Genomic DNA, 27,016 nt, shown 5'->3' with positions numbered 1-27,016 from the left:
CGTTTCGGGCATGAGCCGAAACGTCGATTCTCCTGCTCCTTGGATGCAGCCTGACCTGCTGCGCTTTTCCAGCAACACATTTTCAGCTCTATATTCTTCTTCTTCCTATAATAGTACTGTGTGTGTTCTGGACCAGACCAAACCCTCTCAAAATATATCTAGGCCCTAATTTTTATCTTATTTAGAGGCAAGTGTAAGGCACTGCATTCAAGATGTAATAAACTCATGCAACTCGTCAGGCAGAAGATACAGAAATTTGAACACACGCACTGACAAGTTCAAGAACAGCTTCTTCCCTGCCATTATTAAACTGACAAATGGACTCTCTAACTTCAAATAATGCTGATGTTGCTTTGTACACTTCCTGTGCAGTGTAACCTGTATGTCACTCTGTCTAAGCACCCTATGATTTGCATATCCATACTTACTATGATCTGCCTACACTGCTCGTAAACAAAGCTTTTCGCTGTACTTAGCTACAAGTGACTACAATAAATCAAGTCAAACTACTAGGCTTTAAGCAAAACACACTTTATTCTTACACCGCAATTTAAATACAAACAATCAAAAAGAATTGGCATAACTTTAACTCTATTGAACTACTTAACAAAACGATGTTATTTAACTACTGCACACCAACTATTCTAATATAGCTGCATCCCATAAACACATCCTTGGCAATGGCAAATTCAGTAAAAGAGATTTCCTCACATGCAATCTCCTCCAGGCCAGGAGCAGGATTGCCAACAAAATGAATCTAGCAGCAGAGGGAGAACTCAAGCTTTTTGCAGCAGCAGCAGCAGAGAGAGAGAGCTGCATCTAGCTGCTTTAACTCCGAAACTCCACCTTCAACAACTGAAAGCAAAACTAAACCATGGGTATGAGCCTGGCTCCACCCATTCATGCTTTTTTTTTCTAATTTTAAAAGAAGACAAAGCTCTTCACTCTGCTTTCCATGGAGCAGGCACCTCAACCCTGGGTTTACAACACCTTTCTTCAAACTAAAAGGACAGAACAAAGCCTTCTTAAAAGCACATATTGTCACAATGTGTCTGTGTTTGTATTTGGGGCTTTAGAGTGGAATTCTTTAAGTAGCACGGTCTTTTTAAAGTAAAGTATGTTACAGTTAATAAGGTTGGTTTTACTGCTGCTGAAGAAACCTAGACAGCTTTTGCCTTGTGTAGCAATCAGGTTTTGCTGGTCTCACAGAGATTTTAAAACATTTATACACTTTGTGATGACTTGGGGATACGATTATTGGTGCATTATTCCCCATTAAGTTGGAACAAAATTTTCAGTGCTCCCTGCTGACGTCTTTTGAGCTACAACGACATCCAGTTGAATGCGGAGTTAATGTAAATTGTGAAGAATAAAAGGACAACCATCAGGCTTCTCAGACAAAAATAAGATGGCATTTGAAGCAGCTAAAATCTTCTTGCAGTTTGAAGAGATGCCACTTGCAAGAGATAACAAAAGTTGCATTGCTTTCTATATTGCTACCCCTGCTTTATTCTGTGTCCTTTGTCTCTCACTTATAAATGTCCCTTCTTGTGATCTCTCTTTTGATTAACGAGCTTTCTTTAACCAAGATGCATGAATGTCCTCAAAGGTAAGGCCAGCAGACCAGAATTGTACTGATAGTTCTGTGTCTCTTTCTGATCAGAGATCAGCACATGTACATTCATATCCAAAAGTAATTTTAATGTTCAGGTGGATCCATTTTGGCACTGTGCTAATGTTACAAAGTTATAGTCTTATGATTCACCAGGATACTGGTCCATAAGGTTCAGATGAAGAGTCTTGAAGGTACAACTCTGTTTTCCCCAGTATTGGTGCAATTTCTGAATGAATCCAAACCCTTTTCTCCCATACTGCCGTATGTGCCACACATTTAACTCTCTGATCCTGTGTACCCGATGTCAGTTTGCTTGTGGGTCAGGTGATAATTCAGAGATTGTTGCCTCTGCAATTCTGCTTTATTAATCTGGTCCCCGGTTTCTCATAATCCCTGTGCAAATCCTCATGCCTCATCCTATCTGTGTTGTTGGCATCCTTATGGACTAACAACTAAAATGTGCAACAAGCTCCCAGAAACAGCAATGTGATAATATCAAGGTAATTTTTGTGTGTGTGTGTGTGTGTGTGTGTGTGTGTGTGTGTGTGTGTGTGTGTGTGTGTGTGTGTGTGTGTGTGTGTGTGTGATGTTGAGTGAGGGATAACACACTTCTTCTACTGGTGCCATGGAATCTTGTATATTTACCCGAGGTGATAGATGGGGCATGCTTTAGCAGCTCATCTGGCACCTCTGACCGCGCATTGCTCACTCAGCAATGCACAGGAGCATAAAAAGGTGATGAGTTCCAATCTCATTCTGGAATTAGAGTGCAAAGATTGAACCTGCACTGTAACGGGAGGGCAGCAATGTGTCAATGGTACTGAATTTTTGATGAGACTTCACCTAAGGATTATCAATTAGCTCAGAAAGCCAAAAGATCTTAAAAAATCTTTGAAGAATACTTTTTAATCTTTGTATTGTTAGCACAGTGGCAGAAATCCAAAACGATCCATTTGAACATTAAAATTACTTTTGGATATCAATGACCTCTGTTCAGAAAGAAACGGAACTTTCAGTACAATTCTGGTCTGCTGGCCTTGCCTTTGATGACATTCATACATTTTGGAAGATATTGGGCTGTACCAAGTACCACCCCCACATTGAGCATTATAGCTTTAGAGGCCAATTTCTTTTTATTCATTCATTTATATATGGGCATTCCTGGCCAGACCAGGATTTAATGTCCATTCGTAGTTCCCTAGAGGGCAGTTAGGATTTGAACACATTGCAGTGTGGCAGAAGTGGGTACTGCAGATTCTCGAAATTAAGAGTCAAGATTAGAGTGGTGCTGGAACAGGATGAAGGGCTTTTGCCCGAAACGTCGATTTTCCTGCTCCTCGGATGTTATGTGACCTGCTTTGCTTTTCCAGTATCACTCTAATCCTGACACGTTGCAATGTATCTGGAATCATACGTAGGCCAGACCCAGGTAAATTTCCTTTCCCTAAAGGGCATTAGTGAACCAGATGGGGTTTTCCCCTGATAAAAAGTTCCAAATGATCGTTCGACACTTAATTCCCGATTTTGTTACTCAGTTCCAATTCCACCATCAGATTTGAACCCAGGCTCCCAGAATATTACCTGGGGGTCTCTGGACTAATAGTCTAGTGATAATACCACTAGGCCATCACTTACCCTTGATGTGGCTGTCCCTTCCGCAGCTGGCCCAGATGATTAGTGTTGGCCAGAGGTTGACCGATAGTTTCTCCTTCTGGCAGACTGCATGTTCTGCCATCTGGTCATTTCTGTGTTTCTTCCAGGCCCCAGTCAGCAGTGAAGCATCAACTGTGCTCCCAGTGAAATCATGACTACAGATATCTTAACATGTGCCAAAATAACATCAGCAAATTCCTTTCTGTTAGCAATGTTAAGAGGAAAAATAGCTCTTTACTTATTTGGGGAAAAACATTGAAGTGACAATGGTGCGATTGTGAGGAAAACCATTGTACAAGACTTAGGAAATCATGGAATCCCTACAGTGTGGAAGCAGACATGGTGGCACAGTGGTTAGCACTGCGCCAGAGACCAGAGTTCATTCCTGCCTCATGCGACTGACTGTGTGGAGTTTGCACGTTTTCCCCATGTCCCCCGTGTCTGTGTGGGTTTCCTCCCGGAGCTCCGGTTTCCTCCCACAGTCCAAAGATGTGCAGATCAGGTGAATTGGCCATGCTAAATTGCCCGTAGTGTTAAGTAAATGTAGGGGTATGGGTGGGTTGCGCATCGGCGGAGCGGTGTGGACTTGTTGGGCCGAAGGGCCTGTTTCCACACTGTAAGTAATCTAATCTAAAACAGACCATTCAGCCCATCAAGTCCACACCGAGCCTCTGAAGATCAACCCACCCAGACCCACCTCTGCTGCACTATCCCTGTAACCCCACATTTCCCATGGCTATTCCACCTAGTCTGCACATCCCTGAACACTACAGAGCAATTCAGCATGGCCAATCCACCTAAGCTGTGCATCTTTGGGACTGGGTGGGAATCCCACAGAAACATGGGGAAAATGTGCAACACATACACTCTCTCTCTCTCTCTCTCTCTCTCTCTGTCTCTCACTCATCCAAGGGTGGAATCAAACCTGGCGCTTTGAGGAAGTTAACCACCGTGCTACTCCATGTAGTAAGATTTTTTAAATTGAAATGACTCAAAATTTAAGTCTCCTCATTCTGACTCATTTCCTTTGTTTTCAACCTTTAAAGAATTGTCATTTGGTGTGCGTGTTGTGGAAGTGATTTTAAGAGGATTTTCCTCCATTATGATTTCCATTTAGGCGTGCGCCAACCCTTTTTCATCAGAGGGAGGGCACAGTCAATCATGCCAGTCTCTGTGTAGCTGCTGCCACTCATCGTTGGCATTGACTAATTGAAGCAACCATACACGCTGTTGCCTCTGTGAGGTCTTTGCAGAGCTTGGCCAAAAAAAAGCAAGATTTCCCAAATCCGCTTGTGAGATTTAGGAGCTCAGTTTATGGAATCTCTAAGTGTGGAAGTAGGCCATTCAGCCCTTCCAGTCTGCACCAACCCTCTGAAGATAATCCACCTTGTAACCCTGTATTCCCCATTGCTAATCTGCCTGCGTATGCTAATATAGCCTGCATACTATGGTGAATTTAGAATGGCCAATTCACCTAACCTGCACATCTTCCAAATGTTGGAGAGGACCAGAGCACCTGGAGGAACCCCACACAACACAGGGAGAATGTGCAAACTCTACGTAGACAGTTGCCCAAGGATGGGATCGAACCAGGGTCCCTGGAGTTGTGAGGCAGTGGTACTAACGCTGAGCCATCGTGCCATCCCAGTTGTTCTGCTTCGCTGTCACAGCTCTTCAACCTCAATGCTTTTCAACCTTTGGTACTCCCAGCCTAGTTTCTGCTTCTTTACTGTTTCCCTGCAGGGAAGGAAATCTGCCATTGTTAGCCAGTCTGGCCTACATGTGACTCCAGATCATAAGCAATGTGGTTGACTCTTAATTGCTGTCTCCAATGTCCCAGAAGGTATTCAGTTGTGGCAAATAAGGATGGGCAATGAAAATTAATCTTGTCAACATTGCATTTACAAAAAAAAAATTCATTGAATGTAAGCAATTAAAAAAAATAATCTCTCTTGGCTGTATGGTTAGCACTGCTGCCTCGCAGCCCTAGTATCCCAAGTTCAATCTCACCCTTGGGCAACTGTGGAGTTCTCCTCTGCCTACGTGGGTTTCCTCCGGGTGCTTAGGTTTCCTCCCACAGTCCAAAGATGTGCAGGTTAAGGTGGATTGGCCATGCTAAATTGCCTGTAGTATCCAGGGGTGTGCAGGTTAAGGTGGATTGGCCATGCTAAATTGCCTGTAGTGTCCAGGGGTGTGTAGGTTAGGGTGGATTGGCCATGCTAAATAGAGTGGAGGGTGGTGGGTCTGGATGGGATGCTCTTCAGAGGGTCATTGTGAACTTGATGGGCCGAATGGCCTGCTTCCACACTGTAGGGATTCTATGATTCCATTCAGTTTTCTGAGCCAGCACAGAACACTTTCTGCCTTTCCCTCCTGCTTTCTGCTCTTTCTTCTTAATCTTAGGATTGGTTTCCAGGTTTTCTTTTCTCCACTATATCCATAGGAGTGACAGGATTGCACGTACGCTTTGACCAAGACAGACTTCACGACTTGTCATTCAATGTAAAGCTTGCAATGAGTGGACTTTTGCATCTGTGTAGCGCCTTTCACACCATCAAGCAATCCAGAGACACTATCTGGGCAATTAATTACTTCGAATATGCGGTCACCACTGTGATATGGCAAATTTGACAACCCAAATCTGCACAGCAAGATCCTACATGAAGCAGTCATCAAATAATTTGTTTTTCACAAAGACCTGAGGATAATACCCCTCCTCCCTCTTCAAAAAAGGTCTTTTATTTCCATTTGTGCGAATGGACATGGCCTTTGGAATCTCATCCAAAGGGTGGTGGCTCTGACATCCCTCGGTACTGTTCTGTGGAGTCAGCCAGGTTTATTGGTTCAAGGCATCAAAGTGGGATATGAACCCACAGCTTCCAGACCTTTTCAAAAAAAATGTCCAAGGCTCTACAAGCTGTTTACGTTACCACAGACAGTTCTGCGCCTCCCGTTCAATCTCTTTCTTAAAGGAATCCAGGACAAAGTACACCTCATAAAGCCACAACAGTCAGTAGTTCATTTTAGGTATAATTTAGAGGTAGTAAAGAATTGCTTCCTGGGTAACAACCTTGTTCCATTTTACTTTAATCATGCTTGGATTGCTTTTTACTTAGTACATGCCAGTTATACCCTATTCGTTGAAACCTTTGTTAAAGGATGTTTTAGCTTATTTTGAGACTCCAGACAAGTTCTCAGTTGAACTCTGATCAGATCCTCTCTTCATTCTTCAAGAGAACCTTCAACATAGCACATCGTGTTGAGGTGTTTCAACAGGAGTGCTAATAAACATAACTTGACACTCAAAGATGTTCCAAGAGTTGACCAAACAGGAAAGAACAGAGAAGTGAGGTTGAGGGAGAGAATTCCAGAGTTTAGGGACCCAGATAGCTACCACAGAGTGTGGAATAATTAAAACTGGGATGAGCAAAGTCCAGAAGTGGAGGATTGAAGAGATCTTGGAGGATTTCAGCTGGGTCCTTTTGCCATGACTTGGATAGGTGAGGAGTCTCGTAACAATTATGAGAGTTTTAAAACAGAAACATTGGTGGAACGGGAGCCATTGTGGGTCACTGGACACAGGTGAGGTGGATGGGATATGTTGAGATACGGGAAGCAGCATTTTAAATTAGCTCAAGTCCATGGAAGGTGGAAAATGGGAGATTGGAGAGATTTTTGCTGAGTAAATATGGGGAGAAAGTAAGAGGATTATCAGATCAGCCATGATCTCATTGAATAGCAGAGCAGACTCGATGGGCTGAATGGCCGACTTGTACTGCTACATCTTATGATCTTTTAAAGATGGATGTGTACACTGCTCTGTTGTTAAGGTGGGGCTCAGGACACATTCCTGAGGTCAAATAGGAATGGACAATGCATGTGTATTTCCCAAATCCCACAAATGAACAGAAAAAAATCCAGAGCTAACGGGTTGTCCTGGAGCTGCTGGACTGGGATTTGATCCAACCTACAGTAGCTGGGAGGTATGTTTCAAGTATTGGATCATTTTGTGTAAAGCAATACTTGTCGAATTTATCTGCTGTTTCATTTTTTTTTCCCATTGGACAATCTCCATCCTTCGATTTACATATTGGAAACTGGTGAATAATTCAGAAACTCTCTTCTGGTATTTCTCTGTGAATTAATTTCTTGATGTGACATTCCATTTTCTTCCCTGCATGCATTTCTGTTTATTCATTCATGGGATGAGGGTGTCACTGTCCAGGCTTTTATTGCCCAGAGGGTAGTTAAGTGTCAACCACATTGCTATGGGTCTGGAGTCACATGGAGGCCGGACCAGGTGAGGATGGCAGTTTCCTTCCCTAAAGGACATTAGTGAACCAGATATGTTTTCCCCCAATAATTGGCAGTGGACCATTGCTCATCGCTCATCATTAGACTCTTAACTCCAGTTTTGTTGAATTCAAATTCTACCATCGGATGTGGCAGGATTCAACCCCAGGTCATTATCTGGATTAACACTCCAGTGGTAATACCACTAGACCATCATTAACAGGTAGTGATGCCAAGGTACTATTACTGCTCTCGTAATCAAAGACCAAAGTTCTGGGTTCAAATCCTGTCATGGCATGTAACTTTTCAAAGTCCCAGTAGGGATTGTTCAGAACTGTTTAGAAAATAATGCACTGGAGGGGAGGGTGTTTTATCACCCCCTTGGGGTGGCATATTTTAATCTGTTGAGAAGTTTATGTGTGATACTCAGTGCATCCCTCCCCCCTTCCCCTCAAAATTCAATCTGAGGTTGAAGGCTTATCTGATCATCAAATGAGGTAGGCATGTGTCTTCATCCTGTCACCACTCCAACGTCCCCATGATAATTTATGGGAAGCAATGGCCTAGTGGTATTATCACTGGACAATTGACCCAGGTAATGTTCTGGGGATCTGGGTTCAAATCCTGCTGTGGGTAGATGGTAGAATTTGAATTCAATAAAAATCTGGGATTGAATATCACATGATGCCCATGAACCCTTTGTCAGGAAAACCCAACTGGTTCACTAATGTCCTTGAGGAAAGGAAACTGATATTCCCCTGAAACTGCCAAAAAATTAGCTCTACTAGGAAATTTTCCTACACTTGAAGACATTGGGCGGAATTTTCCCAAAGCCTAACAACATGGAGTACAATGAAAACATTGGGGGAATACTGTGAGAATAGAGAAAAAATTATTTTCTCGATATTGAGAGAGAAATAAAGTCCGAATTTCCCCTTAGTGTTTCAGCAGCTGGATAAAAATGTGGTGAATAAGCCAAAAGGATCCTATTTGCATGGATTAACATCTTATTACTAACTAATCTGGCCTTATTTTGATTCCTTATTTCCCCAAGTATTGGCGAGAAATGTAGATGCCAACAATTTCCGATTTGAATGACAGTTACCTGGCAGCTTGCTGGTGCCTACTCTAAGTCTGACTTTGCCAGTCTTCCCTAACCACTCAGGGCAAGCTCAGTGTATGACAATAGGCAATGTTCTCTGCCCATGGAGCTTAGCATCAGCACCAGCCTCAGCACACCGCAATTCTAACTAACTTATAATATAGTACTTTGGAGCTCATTAACACCGATGCTGCTACCGGATGACTGTGCACAAAGGGAAAAGTATCTGTCTCCTGATTCGATTCAGGATGCATCTCAGGGTTCTTAGATTCCTTCATGCTCATTTACATTGCACTTACTTGGTATCTCGCAGTGAGGATATGGTCCTGTGGGAGGTAGGACAAAATGGATAGGGGGCTGCACAAAATGGCTCCTGTCTTGGTATATTAAATTGCAAAGCAACAGTTATTTCTAAATTGCTGCTAGAGACAAAATAGTTCCCTATGCCTACGTGACTACCTGCAGCTAGTCCCTAAAGCAATATAAATAACTAACCACCAGCATGAAGAAGTAGGTGGATAAAATGAGAAAATACTAACTACATTTGCAAGCTGCGAGTCCTCGTAGACGAAATACTAAACAACATTTTGCAAGCTGAGAATCTTTGTAAAGGTGACTTAATCAATACCATTTGTTCAAGCTACTACCCATGAAGTGATTATAATTTATTGATTGATTGTGATCATGCTCCATGTCTGATGATGATTAATGTAAATAAAACTTATGCAAGCTCTGTAAGGTTGTTGGATTCTTTTGATAGCCAAGATGTTTTCCTACTTCTGGGTGAATCAGAGTCTGCCAACCCAGCGCTGGAACATACAATAAATGATTGTTTGCATGTTGCACAAGGAGTTGTTTACAGGTGCATTAATTGACCAATCGCGGAACTAAGTGACCCATCAGCAGCATCTCTGTCTTGCCTTTTAGCATGGGCACAACGTCGGGCAGCTTCTCACGTTTGACAGCACCGATCAGTCAAGGAAGCAGAGACATTGCTGGACAACACGGTGTTCCGTAATGTCACACTTTTCATAGAGTCATACTGCACGGACACAGACCCTTTGGTCCAACCAGTCCGTGCCAGCCAAAATCCCAAACTAGACTAATCCCACCTGCCTGCGCTTGGCCCATATCCCTCCAAACATTTTGTTTTCACGTACTTATCCAAATGTCTTTTAAACATTCTAACTGTACCCACATCCACCACTTCCTCTGGGAGTTCATTTCACATACAAACCACTCTCTGTGTGTATAAAAAAAATTGCCTCCATATCTTTTTTAAATCTATCACCTTAAAAATTTGCCCCTTAGTTTTGAAATCCCCCACCCTAGGGAAAAGACACCTGCCATTCACCTTATCTATACCCCTCATGATTTTATAAACCTTTATAAAGTCACCTCTCAACCTCTTATCCACCCATGAAAGAGGCCCCAGCCTATCCATCCACTCCTCATAACTCAAACCCTCCATTCCCAGCACAATTCCTGGTAAAGCTGTTCTGAACCCGCTCTAGTTTCTTCCTATAACAGCATGTGCCAGCAGCTTTATCCAAATGCCCGGGTCTGAAAGGCTTGATGTCTATTACTAAGGGGTATGCTTTTAAGGGGAGATGGAGAAAGTTCAAAAGAGACATGAAGGGCAAGTGTTTTACACAGAGAGTCATTGGAGTCTGGAACACCACTGCCAGGGGTGGTGGTGTTAGCAGATATGACAGGGGCTTTTAGATAAGCACATGAAATGCAAGAAATGGGATATGGACCAAGGGTAGGCAGAAGAGATTACTTTAATTTGGCATCATATTCAGCACAGCTTTGGCCCATTCCTGCACTGTACAGTTCTATGAGAGTAGTCCTTAATCCATTCAGGCAAGGAGCTTGTCCATACTTAGCCAGGAAAGATGGTGAGGTGAGTGGGAAATGCAGAGAGCAGGAAGGTTTGTAGTTTGGTGTGAGTGACTACCATTGAGGGAAGACGCTGCATGAGTATGATAGGTGGTAACATGGCAGAGACAGGGTAAGTATGAGGTATCAGAGAGAAGTTTCTATCATGTAGCTATGCGACACAGAGAACTTCCTTGTGATGTTGCTACACATTCCCCTGAGCTATAAATACCCCACGGATTGAGTTGGCTACTTCAACCAGGCCGGCAATGTTTGAAGTGGTGCACAGCTGGGATTGAATGGTGGGAGACAAAAGCTCCAGATGCTGGAATCCAAAGTAGACAGGCAGGAGGCTGGAAGAACACAGCAAGCCAGGCACATCGGCTGCGTCAATTTCTCCACTCACCCTCACCCACTCCAGCCTCACCCCCTCCGAAGATGCTGCTGGGATTGAGTGGTGGAGCAGGGCAGGCTCAGAGGGCAGAATTGGCTACTTCTGCACCTATCTTCCATGTTTCTATGGTTATCAACATCCTCTTTAGTCCCTACCACGCTCCTCCACCATGAATATTTAATTGGCTACCTGCTATGTGTTTGCGGTGTTAGGATCTCAGCTGATGTTATTAGTGTATGAATAAGAAATCTGGCTTGATTGAACATATCCTGATTTGTTTTGGTTTGAACAAAGTGGTCTCTTACTGAAACATACGCACACAATGTTGCAGACTGTGTTCTCATTAAACAAAGGTCTATGACAAAGAAATGATCAAATAGAATTAACCACACTACCTACTTATAATCCAACTTCAAAGATTTTAAACACACAGTAAAATTGTAATCCCATTAATCTGAAAATGGTCCTTTATAAATTGCATAGAAACTGAACAGCATATGTACAATATCCAAAACAGCACACACACAATACTCATACCAGCATCTATGTATTTAACGCCATGGTAGTTTTAAGTCACTTGTGACTTCAACTGCAGAATTAGAACTGCAGATATTTCTTCCAGAGCTATTGAACACCTGAAATGGACTCAGCTTTAAGTATCCTCTTCAGGGTTTTATGCCAACATTTCTGGTTAAAGACTAACATGAACTCCTCACTCTAAGATAATCTAGTTTACTATATATCTTTCCCTTCTAGGGAGCACAGTTCTACACAGCCATTCTTATCCAAGGACTTCACAGGATTTCTCTACTCAAAGTCAAAGTGAAACTAAAAGAGTGTCTCTCTCAGCTATTGGTGTTTCCCATTACCTGTAAAAAAAATTCCAGAACAACCTTGAATTCCCATTACTTCTAATAATAAGTCACAAAAATTTTAAATAAATAAAAGTAGTACACACAAAATCATTCACTCTAAGCCAAGCCACACAAACGGCTTTGAAAAAAAAAATCGCCATGGCTACAGAAATTTTTACAATTTAATATTAACTTCAGACACACAGGAAACTGACTTCACCTGACGAGGGAGCTGCACTCTGAAAGCTTGTGATTTCAAATAAATCTGTTGGACTGTAACCTGGTGATTTGTAACTTCTGATTTTGTCTACCCTAGTACAACACCGGCACCTCCATATCATGGCTTGTAAATTGAACAGAGAGCAGCATTTGCAGGGCGCACATAGAACATAGAACAATACAGCACAGAACAGGCCCTTCGGCCCTCGATGTTGCGCCGACCTGTGAACTATTCTAAGCTCATCCCCCTTCACTATCCCATCATTATCCATGTGCTTATCCAAGGATTGTTTAAATCTCTCTAATGTGGCTGAGTTAACTACATTGGCAAGCAGGGCATTCCACGCCCTTACCGCTCTCTGAGTAAAGAACCTGCCTCTGACATCTGTCTTGAATCTATCACCCCTCGATTTGTAGTTATGCCCCCTTGTACAAGCTGACGTTATTATCCTAGGAAAACGACTTTCACTATCTAATCATCTTGTATGTCTCTATCAAATCAACTCTTTGCCTTCTTGTTATTAGATTCCCTACAGTGTTGAAACAGGACCTTTGGCCCAACAAATCCACACCGACCCTCAGAAGAGTAACCCACCCAGACCCATTCCCCTACATTTACTAATGCACCTAACACTATGGGCAATTTCCCATGGCCAGTCTACCTAACCTGCACATCTTTGGATTGTGGGACAAAACCATAACACCTGGAGGAAACCCACACAGACGCGCAGTGAGAATGTGCAAACTCCACACAGACTGTCGCCCGAGGCAGGAATCGAACCTGGGTCCCTGGTGCTGTGAAGCAGCAGTGCTAGCCACTGAGCCACCATGCCACCCCTCCATATATAGAGAAATTGACGAATGGAAAGTCCCATGTTATCTACCCTTGGTCCCACCGCTCCCCAGATTTTGCTTAGTGGTATTTGTGCCTTAACTGCTTCTAGCTTGCATAGTAACTATACATCCCTGCTTGGATTTGTTCAAAATGAATCATCCTCTTTCTCTCTCTTTCTCCTTTCAGTGGAAGAGGAAGTACTTGAATGACAAGAAAGAAAATCCGAAGCAAGTCAAGAACCTTTCCACAAGTGCTTTGCCTTTGCTGCCTTACTTCACGGTTGTCATTGTTTAAGCATAACCCAACTGACCTAAGGCTGGGATTAACCGAGATCACAGCTGCCATTGAGCTAAATCCTTTGTCCGTCTAGTTGTTTGACCAGACTGTTTGCTCCAGTTGTCCTGGGATTTGCTGCAGATGCCACTATCTGAAAGCTAATATCATGTCAAAAATTAAGGATGTATCTAATTATGTTTTGTACACATTTAACCGATCTGCTGTCAGTTCAATGCCTGAAGAACCCAGATCCTTGTTCAGAATGTCAAACAGTCTGAAGTGGAATGATATTTTTCAGTGATATTTTTCATCTATAGAGTTGAATTGTTCTATTTTTGGCTTGTGATAGTGACTTTATTGCTGTTGAATACACATATAACTAGCTGCTGGCTTTGAAAGAACATTTGTGCTTTTTTTTTTCCAGTCATTCCAGTTGTTAAGTAACAGCTTTCATTTCTACCACAGTAAATCATTCTGAAGTCTTCACGTTTCTATTTCACGTGGGAACTCCTAAGAGCCACGGTACAGGTTTTACGGATGTAATGACAGTGAATCTGCCTGTGTTCACCCTCATTATTCTGCTGTGTAACACAATAATGGCTGGAGTCCACACACGCACAGAATAACACAGAATTCCAAAAGTTAATGTCAGTGATTCCAGGCTTGACTTGAGAGTCCGCTGTTGAGGACCACCTCTGTCCCCCAGACAGCAATTAATGAATTGACGTCTTATGTTGGTAGTCTTGCTGTGAAAACCGTTGATTCACGTTGTTGGATGAGGCATAACTGGGAATTTTTACTATGTACTAACTTCAGAATCATTGCCAAACACCTCAATGGTCCTAAGAAGCAAAGTTGATATTTGTGGGAATGTAAAACTTCTCCATTATGAATAAAAAGGAATTTGCATTTTTCATATTTTCTTCTTTCAAGTTTGTTTATATCAATCTGAATCCACTCAATAAGTTGTTTTCTGAAAATGTAAATTGCAAATGAAGGATCACATGCCTTTAATGGCCTACTCTGCTGTCTGTGGAGTTACATAAGTGTGATTGGCTGCTCACCTTGCTTGCTGATGTCACGGTTGCCTGGAGGTGCTCGTGACTCAATGTCAGACTTCAACACTGGCTGTCAAGGAAGGGGGGGGTTACCGCAACATAGAGATCATGGTTCCCACGGTGGCTTTGCTGCTGCATAATCAAGACAATTAAAAGTGAACAAAATCTAACAAAAAGTAGCATCTTCATGCCAATTCTTTCATCTTGATGGAACGGGCCATATTCAGGATATGAGAGACCCATAAAGGGTCCATCTATTAAGTGGACAGAAATCAAGGTTTCTATCACACCCTCCTTCATCTCCTGGCTAGCTTCCCCTGCAAGTTCTGAAATATTTTAATTATAGAGTCATACAGAAAGGAAATAGACCCCTTGGTCCAACCAGTCCATGCTGACCATGTTCCCCAACTAAACTAGTCTGCGTTTGGCCCACATCCCTCCAAACCTTTTCTATTCATGAACTTATCCAAATGTCTTTTCAACATTGTAACTGCACCCACATACATCACATTCCCTGGCAGTTTATTCTACACGTGAACCACCTTTGTGTAAAAAAAAAGTTCACCTTCATGTCCTTTTTAAATCTTCCTCCTCTCACATTAAAAAAATATGCTCCCTGATTTTGAACTCCCCCACCCTGGGGAAATGTCCCTTGTCATTCACCTTATCTCTGCCCCTCATGGTTTTATAAACCTTAGTCAGGTCACTCCTCAACTTCCGACGCTTCAGTGAAAATAAAATCCCAACCTTTCCAGTCTATTTTCATATCTCAAGCTCTCCATTCCCAGCAACATCCTGGTAAATGTTTTCTGAACCTTTTCTAGTTTATTGACATCCGTCCTATAACGGGGTCACCAGAATTGGACACAGTACTCCAGAAGACGCCTCACCAATGTCCTGTAGAACCTCAACATGACATCCCAATTCCTATACTCAAAAGTTCTGAGCAATGAAGGCAAGCGTGCTAAACACCTTCCTAACTACCCTGTCTACCAATGACACAAACTTTAACGAATTATGTACCTGAACCCTTAAATTCTTACAAATGGAAACCACTTATCAATGCACAATAAGCTGCAGGTGAATCTGCATGTCCTCATGTACAGAGGAACCCCGATTATCCGAACGCCTTGGGCGGGGAGTACTTTGTTTGGGTAATCGAATGCTGAATGACACAGTTTAGCCAAGCATCAGGACCTTGCAATCTCGTCCGGATAATCCGAAATTCGGATAATCGAATGCTGGATAATCGAGGTTCCTCTCTATCTGTTTGGTTGATTATCAAACAGAATGGGCAAAGGAATTGACCCAAGGTGCTAATCATCACAACGTATTCACACAAGGCTTAAGTCGAGCAAGGTGTTGCATTAAATAATTCCTGTGATTTGATTGTATCATTGTTATAAAAGTTCAATGTGTGCCATCTATTCATTAGATTCAGATGATATCTGAAACAGTGAGAGAAAAGCTGAAAACTATACTAACGAGGATCCTGCAGTTGAGGTAGTTTATATGGACTGAAAAAAGGCCCATGACCAAGTCCCACATGGAAGGTTGGTCGAGAAGGTAAGAGCCCATGGAATTCAAGGCAAGTTGGCAAGTTGGACCCAAGAGTGTACAACAGGATCAGTGTTTGCTGTTTGTCATGTAGTTAAGGACTTGAACATGAATATAGAACGTACAATTAGTAAGCTTGCAGAAAAATTGATGTTGGTGTTGATAGTGAGGAGGATGGCCTCAGGCTACAGTCTGATATTGATCAGCTGGTATATTGGCCAGAGCAATGGCAGAAGGAATTTAATCCTGATATGTATGAGGTGATGCATTTTGAGAGATCTAATAAGGGAAGGATATACATTATAAGTGGTAGATCCCTGGAGAGTACAAGAGGCAAAAAGGGATTTTGGTGTACAAGCCCATAGATTCCTGAAGGTTTCAGCACAAGTAGATAGGTTGGTGAAGGGGGCATATATGATGTTAGTCATCATCAACCATGACATAGGAAATAGGAGCAAGGAAGTCTTGTTGCAACTTTATAAAACATGGGTTAGACCACAGATGGAATACATATGCAGTTCTAGTCACCACACTATGAGAAGGACATGTTTGCACTGGAGAGGATGCAGAGGTAATTCACCAGGATATGCCTGGGATGGAAAGTCTCAGTTGTGAGGAGAGACGAGATAGGCTGAGTTTGTTTTCCTTGGAGTAGAGAAGGCTGAGGCAATTGACATATCCAAAATTATGAGAGACATAAACAGGATAGATAGTGAGAATCCTTTCCCAATGGCACATGTGTCTAAGACTGGAGGACATAAGCTTAAGGTAAGGAACAGGTGGTTAAGATAAGATCTGAGAAATTTTGTTTACCCAGTTTTGGTAGATACATGGAACATGCTGCCTGAGAGAATGATGGAGGTAGGTAATCATGATATTTAAAATGCATCTTAAAATGGCAGGGAATAATAAGGCATGCGCCAACTGTAGATAGATTAGTGTAATTGCTGTTCATTGATGGGCATAGGCATGATGGGCCGAAGGGCCTGTTTCTATCCTGAATGACACTATAACTCTTCATTGCACAGTTGCCTGAGCTCCGTTAAATCTGTAAACAAAAACAGAAATCGCTGGAGAATCTCAACAGGTCTGACAGTACCTGTGGAGAGAAAAACCGTTAGTGTTTCATGTCCTGCGACCCTTCTTCAGAACACCTGAAGTCTGCAGATGCTACTCTGTATGTCTTACTCAGACAGTATGTTCTGAAGGGCTGGTACTTAATATTCTTAAAGAATCAACAATGAAGTTGAGTTATAAAAATGGAGAAGAGAGACTTAGATCTGCTCCCATTATTATTGCAACAAAGACCTCGAATACTGTGCTATGATGCCACACAACCTGTGATATTACCATGTGTCTTGTATTGCTGTGCCATTGTACTGTATGACTCATTGTTTCACTATGAACTTTAATTTCACAAACGCTGTAATTAAATGATGACATAGTTAGATACCTGAAAGTGCAATTGAAAAATTATGAATGTTAATAAACAGTGCAATGTAGTAATCATCTCTGTAATGTCTGCATTTTTAATAGATTCTTTCTCGAGGTTAGACTTGAAGGACATCTGATATTTGGCTGTCCAACAGATCTGGTTGTATTGTCAAGGCGATATTGCATGCAGAATGATAACAGTCTTACAGAGCTGGCTCAAAGCCAAGTTATCTGACTGGAAATGGATCCTGGGGAAATTGGATTAAGTGAAACACTACTATGTTAAATCTGGGAGTTTAGTTCATACAGAGATTGGTTGATCGTTCTTTTATTCTGCTTGATACCAGACTAGTTTCCAACCAACATGGTCCCAGATGTGTGGCTGTGTCACCTAAACACCTCTCTGACTTCTTCTGCCTCTCTTTTAGAATCCTTCTTAACCCCAGTAAGTTGACCACATTCTTGGCCACTTTTCTCACTTTCTCAATTACATTTGTACCATAAATCATTCAGCATGGAAGAGGCCCTTCGGCCCCTCGAGTCCCTGCCGACGTATGTGCACGAATCCCACTTTCCAGCATTTGGCTCATTGGTATTCGTACTTGGTTGTGCCTCTGGGCACTGCTGAAGGCTGCTTTTTCAATGTTTGGGGCAGTATTTAACTCAACACCTTAACTGTTGAAGTCTGTCAGGACAGTGGTAGAGCAGAAACCTTCGCTCTGTGCATTTCCTCAGTCCCATGCAGAATTGTTGTTAATCTCCTGCCCCAGTTACAGCAATAGGGTGGGAGAAGTCTCAAAACCCTTTTGCAACTTCCATGCCTAACGCCTTAGCACTGGGCAGCCCTCATAATTTGCCTTTAAGCCGTCCCTTAACTGTCCCTAGGAAACTAACGTTCTCAGATTGTTCAAATGGAAATGTGTATGGTCTGCAAATGAGTCTCTTATTTAAGAATTCAATAAACAAGCACAGCAGCCATTAAAGGTACCAGCTAGTGAGGTCAGTACAGGGCTGGGAGTTCTGATTAAAATGGGCACGACAAAGCTACCAGGAAATGATTGAATTGTGCCTGATAAAAGTCAAGAATAGATCCAAGAATAGGATGGAAATTTGAGTGTCAGGTCATTTCTGATGCATCATAAATGAGTCTCTGAATGGGGCAGTGTTTGTAATACCACTCAAAGCATCTCTTTTGAAGCTGGATCCCAACACTTTGATCCACAAGTAAAAAGGGTGCCACTTTGTATCTAGCGGCCCTCTCTATTTGGCCCACAGAAGCTCTCAAAGCATTCCGTGAGAAAAGATGATGTGAATTACTGTGGTAGTGGAGCTAATGATTTCTGTGATGATGAGAGAAATGAAAGAATCTTCTAAATGCAGCCTCACAGAAAAAGTAGCCACTTTAGTGCCTGACTCAGTCAGATCCCACATCCCCCCACCCCACCCACTGACCCTTTCTGAGTCCTGTCTTTATGTCTTTTGTGCACTTTAGAATGTAGTACATTACAGCACAGTACAGGCCCTTCAGCCCTCGATGTTGCGCTGACCTGTGAAACCAATCTGAAGCCTATCTAACATACAATCTTCCACTATAATCCATATATTTATCCAATGACCATTTAAATACTGTTAAAGTTGGCGAGTCTACTACTGTTTCAGGCTGTTCCATGCCCCTACTACTCTCTAAGTAAAAAACCTACCTCTGACATCTGTCCTAAATCTATCACCCCTCAATTTAAAACTGTTTCCTTGTGCTAGCCAGCACCATAAGGAAAAAGGCTCTCACTGTCCACTCTATATAAGCCTCTGATCATCTTTATGCCTCTATTAAGTCACCTGTCAACCTTCTCTCTAATGAAAACAGCCTCAAGTCCCTTCACCTTTCTTCATAAGACCTTCCCTCCACACCAGGTGGCATCCTAGTAAATTTCCTCTGTACCCTTTCCAATGCTTCCACATCCTTTCTGTAATGCAGCAACCAGAACTATACACTATATTCCAAGTGCGGCCACACCAGAGTTTTGTACAGCTGCAACATGACCTCATGGCTCCAAAACTCAATCCCTCTACCAATAAAAGCTAACACACTGTACGCCTTCTTAACAACCCTATCAATCTGGGTGGCAACTTTCAGGGATGTATGCACATGGACACTGAGATCTCTGCTCATCCACACTACCTCAGAATCTTCATAAGACCTACCATTAGCCCAGTACTCTGTATTCCTGTTACTCCTTCCAAAGTGAATCACCTCACACTTTTCTGCATTAAACTCCATTTGCCACCTCTCAGCCCAGCTCTGCAGCTTAGCTATGTCCTTCTGGAACCTGCAACATCCTTCTGCACTGTCCACAACTCCACTGACCTTAGTGTCATCCGCAAATATACTAACCCATCCTTCTACGCACTCATCCAGGTCATTTACAAAAATGATAAATAGCAGTGGCCCCAAAACAGATTCTTACGGTACCCCACTAGTAACTGAACTCCAGGATGAACATTTCCTATCAACCACCACCCTCTGTCTTCTTTCAGCTACTCAATTACGAATCCAAACAGTTAAATCAGTCTCAATCCTATGCCTCCATATTTTCTGCAATAGGAAATCATAGGGAACCCTATCAAACGCTTTACTGAAATCGATATACACCACATCAATGGCTTTACCCTCATCCACCTGTTTGGTCACCTTCTCAAAGAACTCAATAAAGTTTGTGAGGCACAACCTACCCTTCACAAAACCATGTTGACTATCCCTTATCAAATTATTCCTTTCTAGATGATAATAAATTCTATCTCTCATAATCCTTTCCAACGCTTTCCCCAGTCGAAGTAAGGCTGACTGGTCTATAATTACCAGGGTTATCTCTACTCCCTTTTTGAACAAGGGGACAATATTTGCTATTCTCTAGTCTTCTGGCACTATTCCTGTCGACAGTGACGACATAAAGATCAAAGCTAAAGGTTCTGCAACCTCCTCACTAGCTTCCTAGAGAATCTGAGGATACATCCCATCTGGCGCTGGGGATTTATCTATTTTCACACTTTTCAGAATTGTTAACACCTCCTCCTTATGAACCTCAATCCCATCTAGTCTAATAGCCTGTATCGCAGTATTCTCCTCAGCAACATTGTCTTTTTCCAGTGTGAATACTGATGAAAAATATTCATTTACTGCCTCTCCTATCTCCTCCGACTCCACGCACATACTTCCTACTACTGTCCTTGACTGGCCCTAATCTTACCCTGGTCATTCTTTTATTGCTGACATACCTATAGAAAGCTTTAGGGTTTTCCTTGATCCTACCTGCCAAAGACTTCTTATGTCCCCTCCTGGCTGTTCTTAGCTCTCTCTTTAGGTCCTTCCTGACTAACTTGTCACTCTCAAGTGCCCTCACTGAGCCTTCACATCTCATCTTTACATAAGCCTCCTTCTTCCTCTTGAAAAGAGATTCAACTTCTTTAATAAACCACAGTTCCCTCGCTCAGCCACTTCCTCCTTGCCTGACAGGTACAAACTTATGAAGGACAGGCAGTAGCCGTTCCTTGAACAAGCTCCACATTTCAATTGTGCCCATCCCCTGCAGTTTCCTTCCCCATTCTGTGCATCCTAAACCTTGCCTAATTACATTATAATGCCTTTCCCTCAGCCATAACCCTTGCCTTGCAGTATAATACCTATCCCGTTCCATCGCTAAACTAAATGTAACTGAATTGTGGTCACTATCACCAAAGTGCTCACCTACCTCCAAATCTAACACCTGGCCTGGTTCACTACCCAGTACCAAATTCAATGTGGCCTCGCCCTTTGTTGGCCACATACTGTTTCAGGAAACCTTCCTGCACACATTGGACAAAAACTGACCCATCTAAAGTTCTTAAACAATAGCGTTTCCAGTCAATATTTGGAAAATTGAAGTCCCCCATAACAACTACCCTGCTACTTCCGCTCCTATTCAGAATCATCTTTGCAATCCTTTCCTTGACATCTCTGGAACTTTGTGGAGGCCTATAGAAAACTCCCAACAGGGTGACCTCTCCTTTCCCGTTTCTAACCTCAGCCCATACTACCTCAGTAGACGAGTCCTCATCAAACATCATTTCTGCCATTGAAATACTGTCCTTGACTAACAATGCCACACCTCCCCCTCTTTTACTACCATCCCTGTTTTTACAGAAACATCCAAACCCCAGAACCTACAGCAACCACGCCTGTCCTTGCTCTATCCATGTCTCTGAAATTGAAGTCCCAAGTACCAACCCATGCTGCAAGTTCACCCACTTTTTCCCAGATGCTCCTGGTGTTGAGGTAGACACCCTTCAAACCATCTTCTTGCCTGCTGGTACACTCTTGTGACCTTGAAACCTTATTTCTGACCTCACTACTTTCAACCTCCTGTATACCGGGGCAACAATTCAAGTTCCCACCACCTTGCTGAATTAGGTTAAACCCTCCCGAAGAGCATTAGCAAATTTTCCCCCCAAGGTATTGGTACCCCTCTGGTTCAGGTGTAGGCCATCCTGTCTGCAGAGATCCCACCTCCCCTAAAATGAGCCCCAATTATCAAGGTATCCGAATCCCTCCCTCCTGCACATAGCCAGATGTTCAACTCCTCTCTCTCCCTATTCCTCACCTCGTTAGCATATGGGTAACAAACCAGTGATAACAACTCCCAGCTCTCTAGCTCTAAGCTTCCACCCTAGCTCCCTCAATTTCTGCCTTACACCCCCATCCCTTTTCCTACCTATGTTGTTGGTGTCTATGTGGACCATGACTTGGGGCTGCTCCCCCTCCCCCTCAAGGATGCCGAAAACACAATCCGAGGCATCACAAACCCTGGCACCTGGGAGGCAACACACCAAATGTGAGTCTCTCTCATTCCCACAGAACCTCCTATCTGTCTCTCTAACTATGGAGTCCCCAATAACGAATGCTCTACTCATCTCCCCTCTTCCTTTCTGACCAACAGGGACAGACTCTGCCAGAGACCTGTAGCCCATGGTTACCCCTGGTAAGTCGTTCCCCCCCACAACAGTATTCAAAATGGTATACTTGTTATTGAGGGGAACGACCACAGGGGATCCCTGCACTGTCTGCATGTTCTCTTTCCATCCCCTGACTGTACCCCATCTGCCTTTTTCCTGTACCTGAACCAATTTTCATTGTGTTCTTTTTCAATGTAGTCAGTAAACTTTGAGACCTTACTCTGTGTTTACAAGGAAGGCCAACTTGCGTTGAAACTAACAAGCCAGCTCCCAAAAGTCATGAAGAGAATAGCTAAGCTATAAACAGGAAGGTTCTTGGAAAGTATGGTTCTCTGCATTAAGCTCCACACAATGTGGGTGGAGAAGCAGCAGTCCAGTGTGAGAGCCCAATGAAGACATATGTGCCATCTCTGGCTGTTGATTACCTTTGGTATTATGCCTAACTAGTCAAATATAACTTGCACCAAAGGAACTGCCGCTGTGGTGTGGTTTCAACCTCGGGTCAGGTGTTTGTGTCTGATGTGGCAACGCTTATGTTAGCTCCCAGAATATATGAACTAGACTTGGTAATGTGGTATTGAAAGATTCAACAGACATTTATTATAGCTCCTGAGATACATATATTATTGTAGCAGACGTTGGAGTACTGTGTATAGTTCTGGTCACCCTCTATGGGAAGGATATTATTACATTGGAGAGGATGCAGAAAAGATTTACGAGGACGTTACTGGGACTGGAGGGTTTGAATTATAAAGAGAGACTGGATAGGCTGGGATTTTTCTCACTGGAGCACAGGAAGTTGAGGGTGACCTTGTAAGGTTTAGAAGATCATGAGGGGCATGGATAGGTTGAATAGCAAAGGTCTTTTTCATAGGGCGGGGCAGTTCAAAACTGGGGGAGCACATTTCAAAGGTGAGAGGAGAAAGATTTAAAAGGGATCTGAGGGGCCACTTCTTCACACAGAGTGGTTCACAAGTGGAATGAATGGCCAGAGGAGTGGTAGATGCAGGTACAGTTATAACATTTAAAAGACATTTGGACAGGTACATGGATAGGAAAGGTTTAGAGGGATATGGACCAAAGGCAGAACAAATGTAGCTACAGTAAAACCTCGATTATCCAAACGGGTCAGGCAGGGAGTATTTTGTTCAGATAATTGATCGTTTGGCTAACTGATCTGATCATAAACAAGTGGTAATTTAGGGGTGCCGGTTATCCGAACATGCCTTGGTTATCCAGCAATGCATGCCATAATGCTATTTAACTGACAACTGAATGTTGAGTTGCCTAATGCTGTTTTATGGGACCTTGAGATCTTGTTCAGATAATCCGAAATTTGGATAATTGATGCTTGGATAATCAAGCTTGTACTGTAGTTTAGTTTGGGAAACCTGGTCAGCATGAATGAGTTGGACCAAAGAGTCTGTTTCTGTACTCTATGACTTTATGACAGAGGTGGTTCACTGTATGAACTAATAGTAAGTTATTTGGTTATCTTCAACCATTGTTATTTAGCTAGGCTCTGAGGAACAGATACCGGGTTCTAGTCCAAACACGTTGATCAATTTTTTTAGTTAGGAGACTTCCTGGCAGCACTCTAAGCCTTTGATTCTAAGCCGATTACAAATGGGACTAAGTCAAATGAAGATTTCAGAACAGAGGCAGATTAATTTTGTTTAAGTAAAGGTCTTAAGGCACTGGTACAACTACAGATAGAAATAGGTAAGATAAAGATCAGTCCTAATCATATCTGAATGACAGATGAGACTCTAGCAACTGGATGTTTTATTCTACTTCCAATATTCCTAAAAGAATATAAACAGTAGTGCTGGAAATACTTAAGCAGATCTGTCAGTGGACAAAAACAGTGGAGAGATAAACAGAGTTAATATTTCATTCCTATATTTTGTTCCTCACACAGAATTCCTGTGCTCTGACTGGATTGGTAAGTAGCAGTTCAATTTCCCTGAAAATCTCAACCAGACAACCTGCAGGTTTGGAGTTATAGAGAATACCTTTACTTGTTCTTCCTGTAGCATGCTGCTATTTGACCTCCTTGTGGCTGAAGGCCATGTGGTGGAATCCTGGTTATTTCAGTCTTAAAGCAGGAATGCAATAGATACTGTTATTATGACTTCTTCAAAATAAATTCTTTCTTGCTACTCTTTCTCCTGGTTTGATGGCAATATTAACCAGTCCATTACGGTTAGGGGTGGGTGGGGAGGTGGGGGACTCCTGAATAATGAACACTGTGTTCACAGATACTTACGAAAGCGATCCCACAATAGTGTGTAATTTTAACGATCTGACATGCGAACATTTTCTGAGCCGCTTTATGTTGTCCTGCATTGTGTTCCAACTTGCATTCAAACCGACTTGCGAATGGATTCCAGAATGGAGCCTTGTTCAATCCGGGAACTGTCTGTAGTTACCTAAGTTAGGAGGACTGAGCTGAGAAAATAAGCAGAATCTTACCAATTCAGCTGCTGCCCTTGGAGAGAAATGATATTTTTGTGTAATCTTATCCAATTTGGCAACAATGGTAAAATCTGGTAGTTTTTCTTTATTTATTCATGGGATGAGGGTGTTGCTGGCTAGGCCAGCACTTATTGCCCATCCCTGACTGGCCTAGAGGGCAGTTAAGAATCAACCACAGGTTTGGAGTCATGTGTAGGTCAGACCAGGTAAGGATGGCAGATTTCCTTCCCTAAAGGACATTAGTGAACCATATGGGGTTTTTTTCCCCCCAACAAATCACAATGGATTCATGGTCATCATTACTCTCTCAATTCCAGATATTTATTCAAGTCAAATTCCACCATCTGCCATGGCAGGATTTGAGCCCAGGTCCCCAGAACAATAACTGGATCTCTGGATTAATAGGCCACCAATAATATCACTAGGCCATCACCTCCCTATGTATCAGCATAGAGAGTGTTAGTACATGAAAGTACAGTAAAGCAAGAGCCTATGGTTTTGTGTTTATCAAGATGGGTGGAATTCAATCCCACCAACAATTTAGTGGGTCTCTGGCACATCACAAAGCACATATATTTTTGAAAATCTGCTAGCCTACACAGTACTTAATAACTATGGGCAGCCTACTGTCACCTCTTTGCTTCTGGTTCTGCTGAAAGGACATTGATCTGAAATGCTTGGTCTTTCTGTTTTCCAAATGAGATGTTAAACCAAGGTCTCACAAGCTGTGGGTGTGCAAGGTCCATGGCATTATGTTGAAAAGTAGCAGGGTAGTTATCTCCCAGGGTAATAGCTGATATGTATTCCTCAATCACCAAAGTTAAAACAGACTATCTGCTGACTGTCACATTGCTGTCACAGGAAGAAAGTATCATTAGAAATACACAACGGGTAAGTCTGCTTTTGTGGAAAGGTGAAGACGGACTTAAATTTCACTTAAAATCCCCACAGTGTGGAAGCAGGCCATTCAGCCCATCAAGTCCGCATTGACCCAGACCCACAGTATCCCTGCATTTCCCATGGGTAATCCACACATCCCTGGACACTGCAGGCAATTTAGCATGGCCAATCCACCTAACCTACACATCTTTGGACTGGGGGAGGAAGCCAGAACACCTGAAGGAGACCCACAGGGAGAATGTACAAACTCCACATGGACTGGAGTTCTGAGGCTGGAATTGAACCTGGGTCACTGTCATTGTCAGTCAGTAGTATTAACCACTGAGCCACCATACTGACTTATCTCAGGTCACAAAGTGCACCAGAGCTGATGCAGTTGAGCTGATTGTGGGATCTTGCTGTGCACAAATGGGCATCCATGCTTCCTCCAGTACAACAGTGATTATGTTTAACTGAACAACATTGACTCTACCAGTCTTATGTACATGCTTAGTATTGCTAGCATTTACCTCTTTTGCCTTGTTTCATTTTTATTCTGCATTTCACAACCCCCACATACTCAATTTCAGTTTTGTTGTTGATAGCTATTCAGGAAGTGTACGGTATGTGATCTCTTGGGCGTGATTCACTGATCGTTCTGTATATAAATCGCTCATCCACATCTCTACACTTGTACAGCCAAGGCCTCGTAGAGGTCAATTTTCAAAGCTGCCTCCAAAAAAAACATGATGAGTTTTGACAGTTTTCAGCTGGGTGGCTTGTATGTGGCACATCCTCAGGGGGAAATCAAAAGGACCTCATCCGTACTAATATCTCTGCCTGAGGAGACTGAAGTCTCACTTGTCTGTCTCCCAGTTCAATTATCTCCATGTGAAGAAATGAAAAAAAATTAACCAATTGGATACTGACATGCATTTTTCATAGTTTTATGAGAAGTTTTTTTTGACAAAATATTTATTTTCTACATGGTATTTATCAAAAATGCCATGTTAATCATTGAATAAGAAGGAGGCAAATGATGAGCCTGACATCTATACCTGTGATACAAGGCTTTGAACCAAAACCAATATTTCCTAAAATTAAAGTTAGATTTTTAATGATTTGGAGGAGCTGGTGTGGGACGGGGATGGTCAAAGTTAAAATCACACACCAGGTTATAGTCCAACAGGTTTATTTGGAAGCACTAGCTTTCAGAGCGCTGCTCCTTCATCAGGTGATTGTGGAGTATAAAATTGTAAGGCACAGAATTTAAGGATGTAGGTTTGCTCGCTGAGCTGGTAGTTCATTTTCAGACGTTTCGTTACCATACTTGGTAACATCTTCAGTGAGCCTCCGAATGAAGCACTGGTGGTGTAGCCTGCTTTCTATTTATATGTTTGAGCTTCCTAGGGTTGATGATGTCATTTCCTAGAAGCATGGCATTCTAACCGGAACTCTATCAACAAACACATTGACTTGGATCCCATCTACCACCCCCCCTG

The 27,016-nt window shown here is 42.5% G+C and overlaps 1 protein-coding gene across 8 annotated transcripts in view; it reads left to right on the top strand.

The window, feature by feature from the left end:
* The window catches only part of cd276 (CD276 molecule), a 350,663-nt gene extending 336,627 nt beyond the window's left edge, over positions 1 to 14,036 (top strand). For all 8 annotated transcript variants that reach the window (XM_072553075.1, XM_072553074.1, XM_072553068.1 and 5 more), the window contains one exon: positions 13,033 to 14,036. In XM_072553075.1, the coding sequence (XP_072409176.1) occupies positions 13,033 to 13,140 (108 nt within the window). In that variant the 3' untranslated portion in view covers positions 13,141 to 14,036. The remainder of the gene's footprint in view (positions 1 to 13,032) is intronic.
* Positions 14,037 to 27,016: the final 12,980 nt, after the last annotated feature.

This window comes from Chiloscyllium punctatum, chromosome 33 (genome assembly GCF_047496795.1).
Source record: "Chiloscyllium punctatum isolate Juve2018m chromosome 33, sChiPun1.3, whole genome shotgun sequence".
In the NCBI taxonomy this organism is placed as follows: Eukaryota; Metazoa; Chordata; class Chondrichthyes; order Orectolobiformes; family Hemiscylliidae; genus Chiloscyllium; species Chiloscyllium punctatum.
The sequence above is the reverse complement of the archived record's forward strand: the minus strand, read 5'-3'. Positions and strand labels throughout refer to the sequence as shown.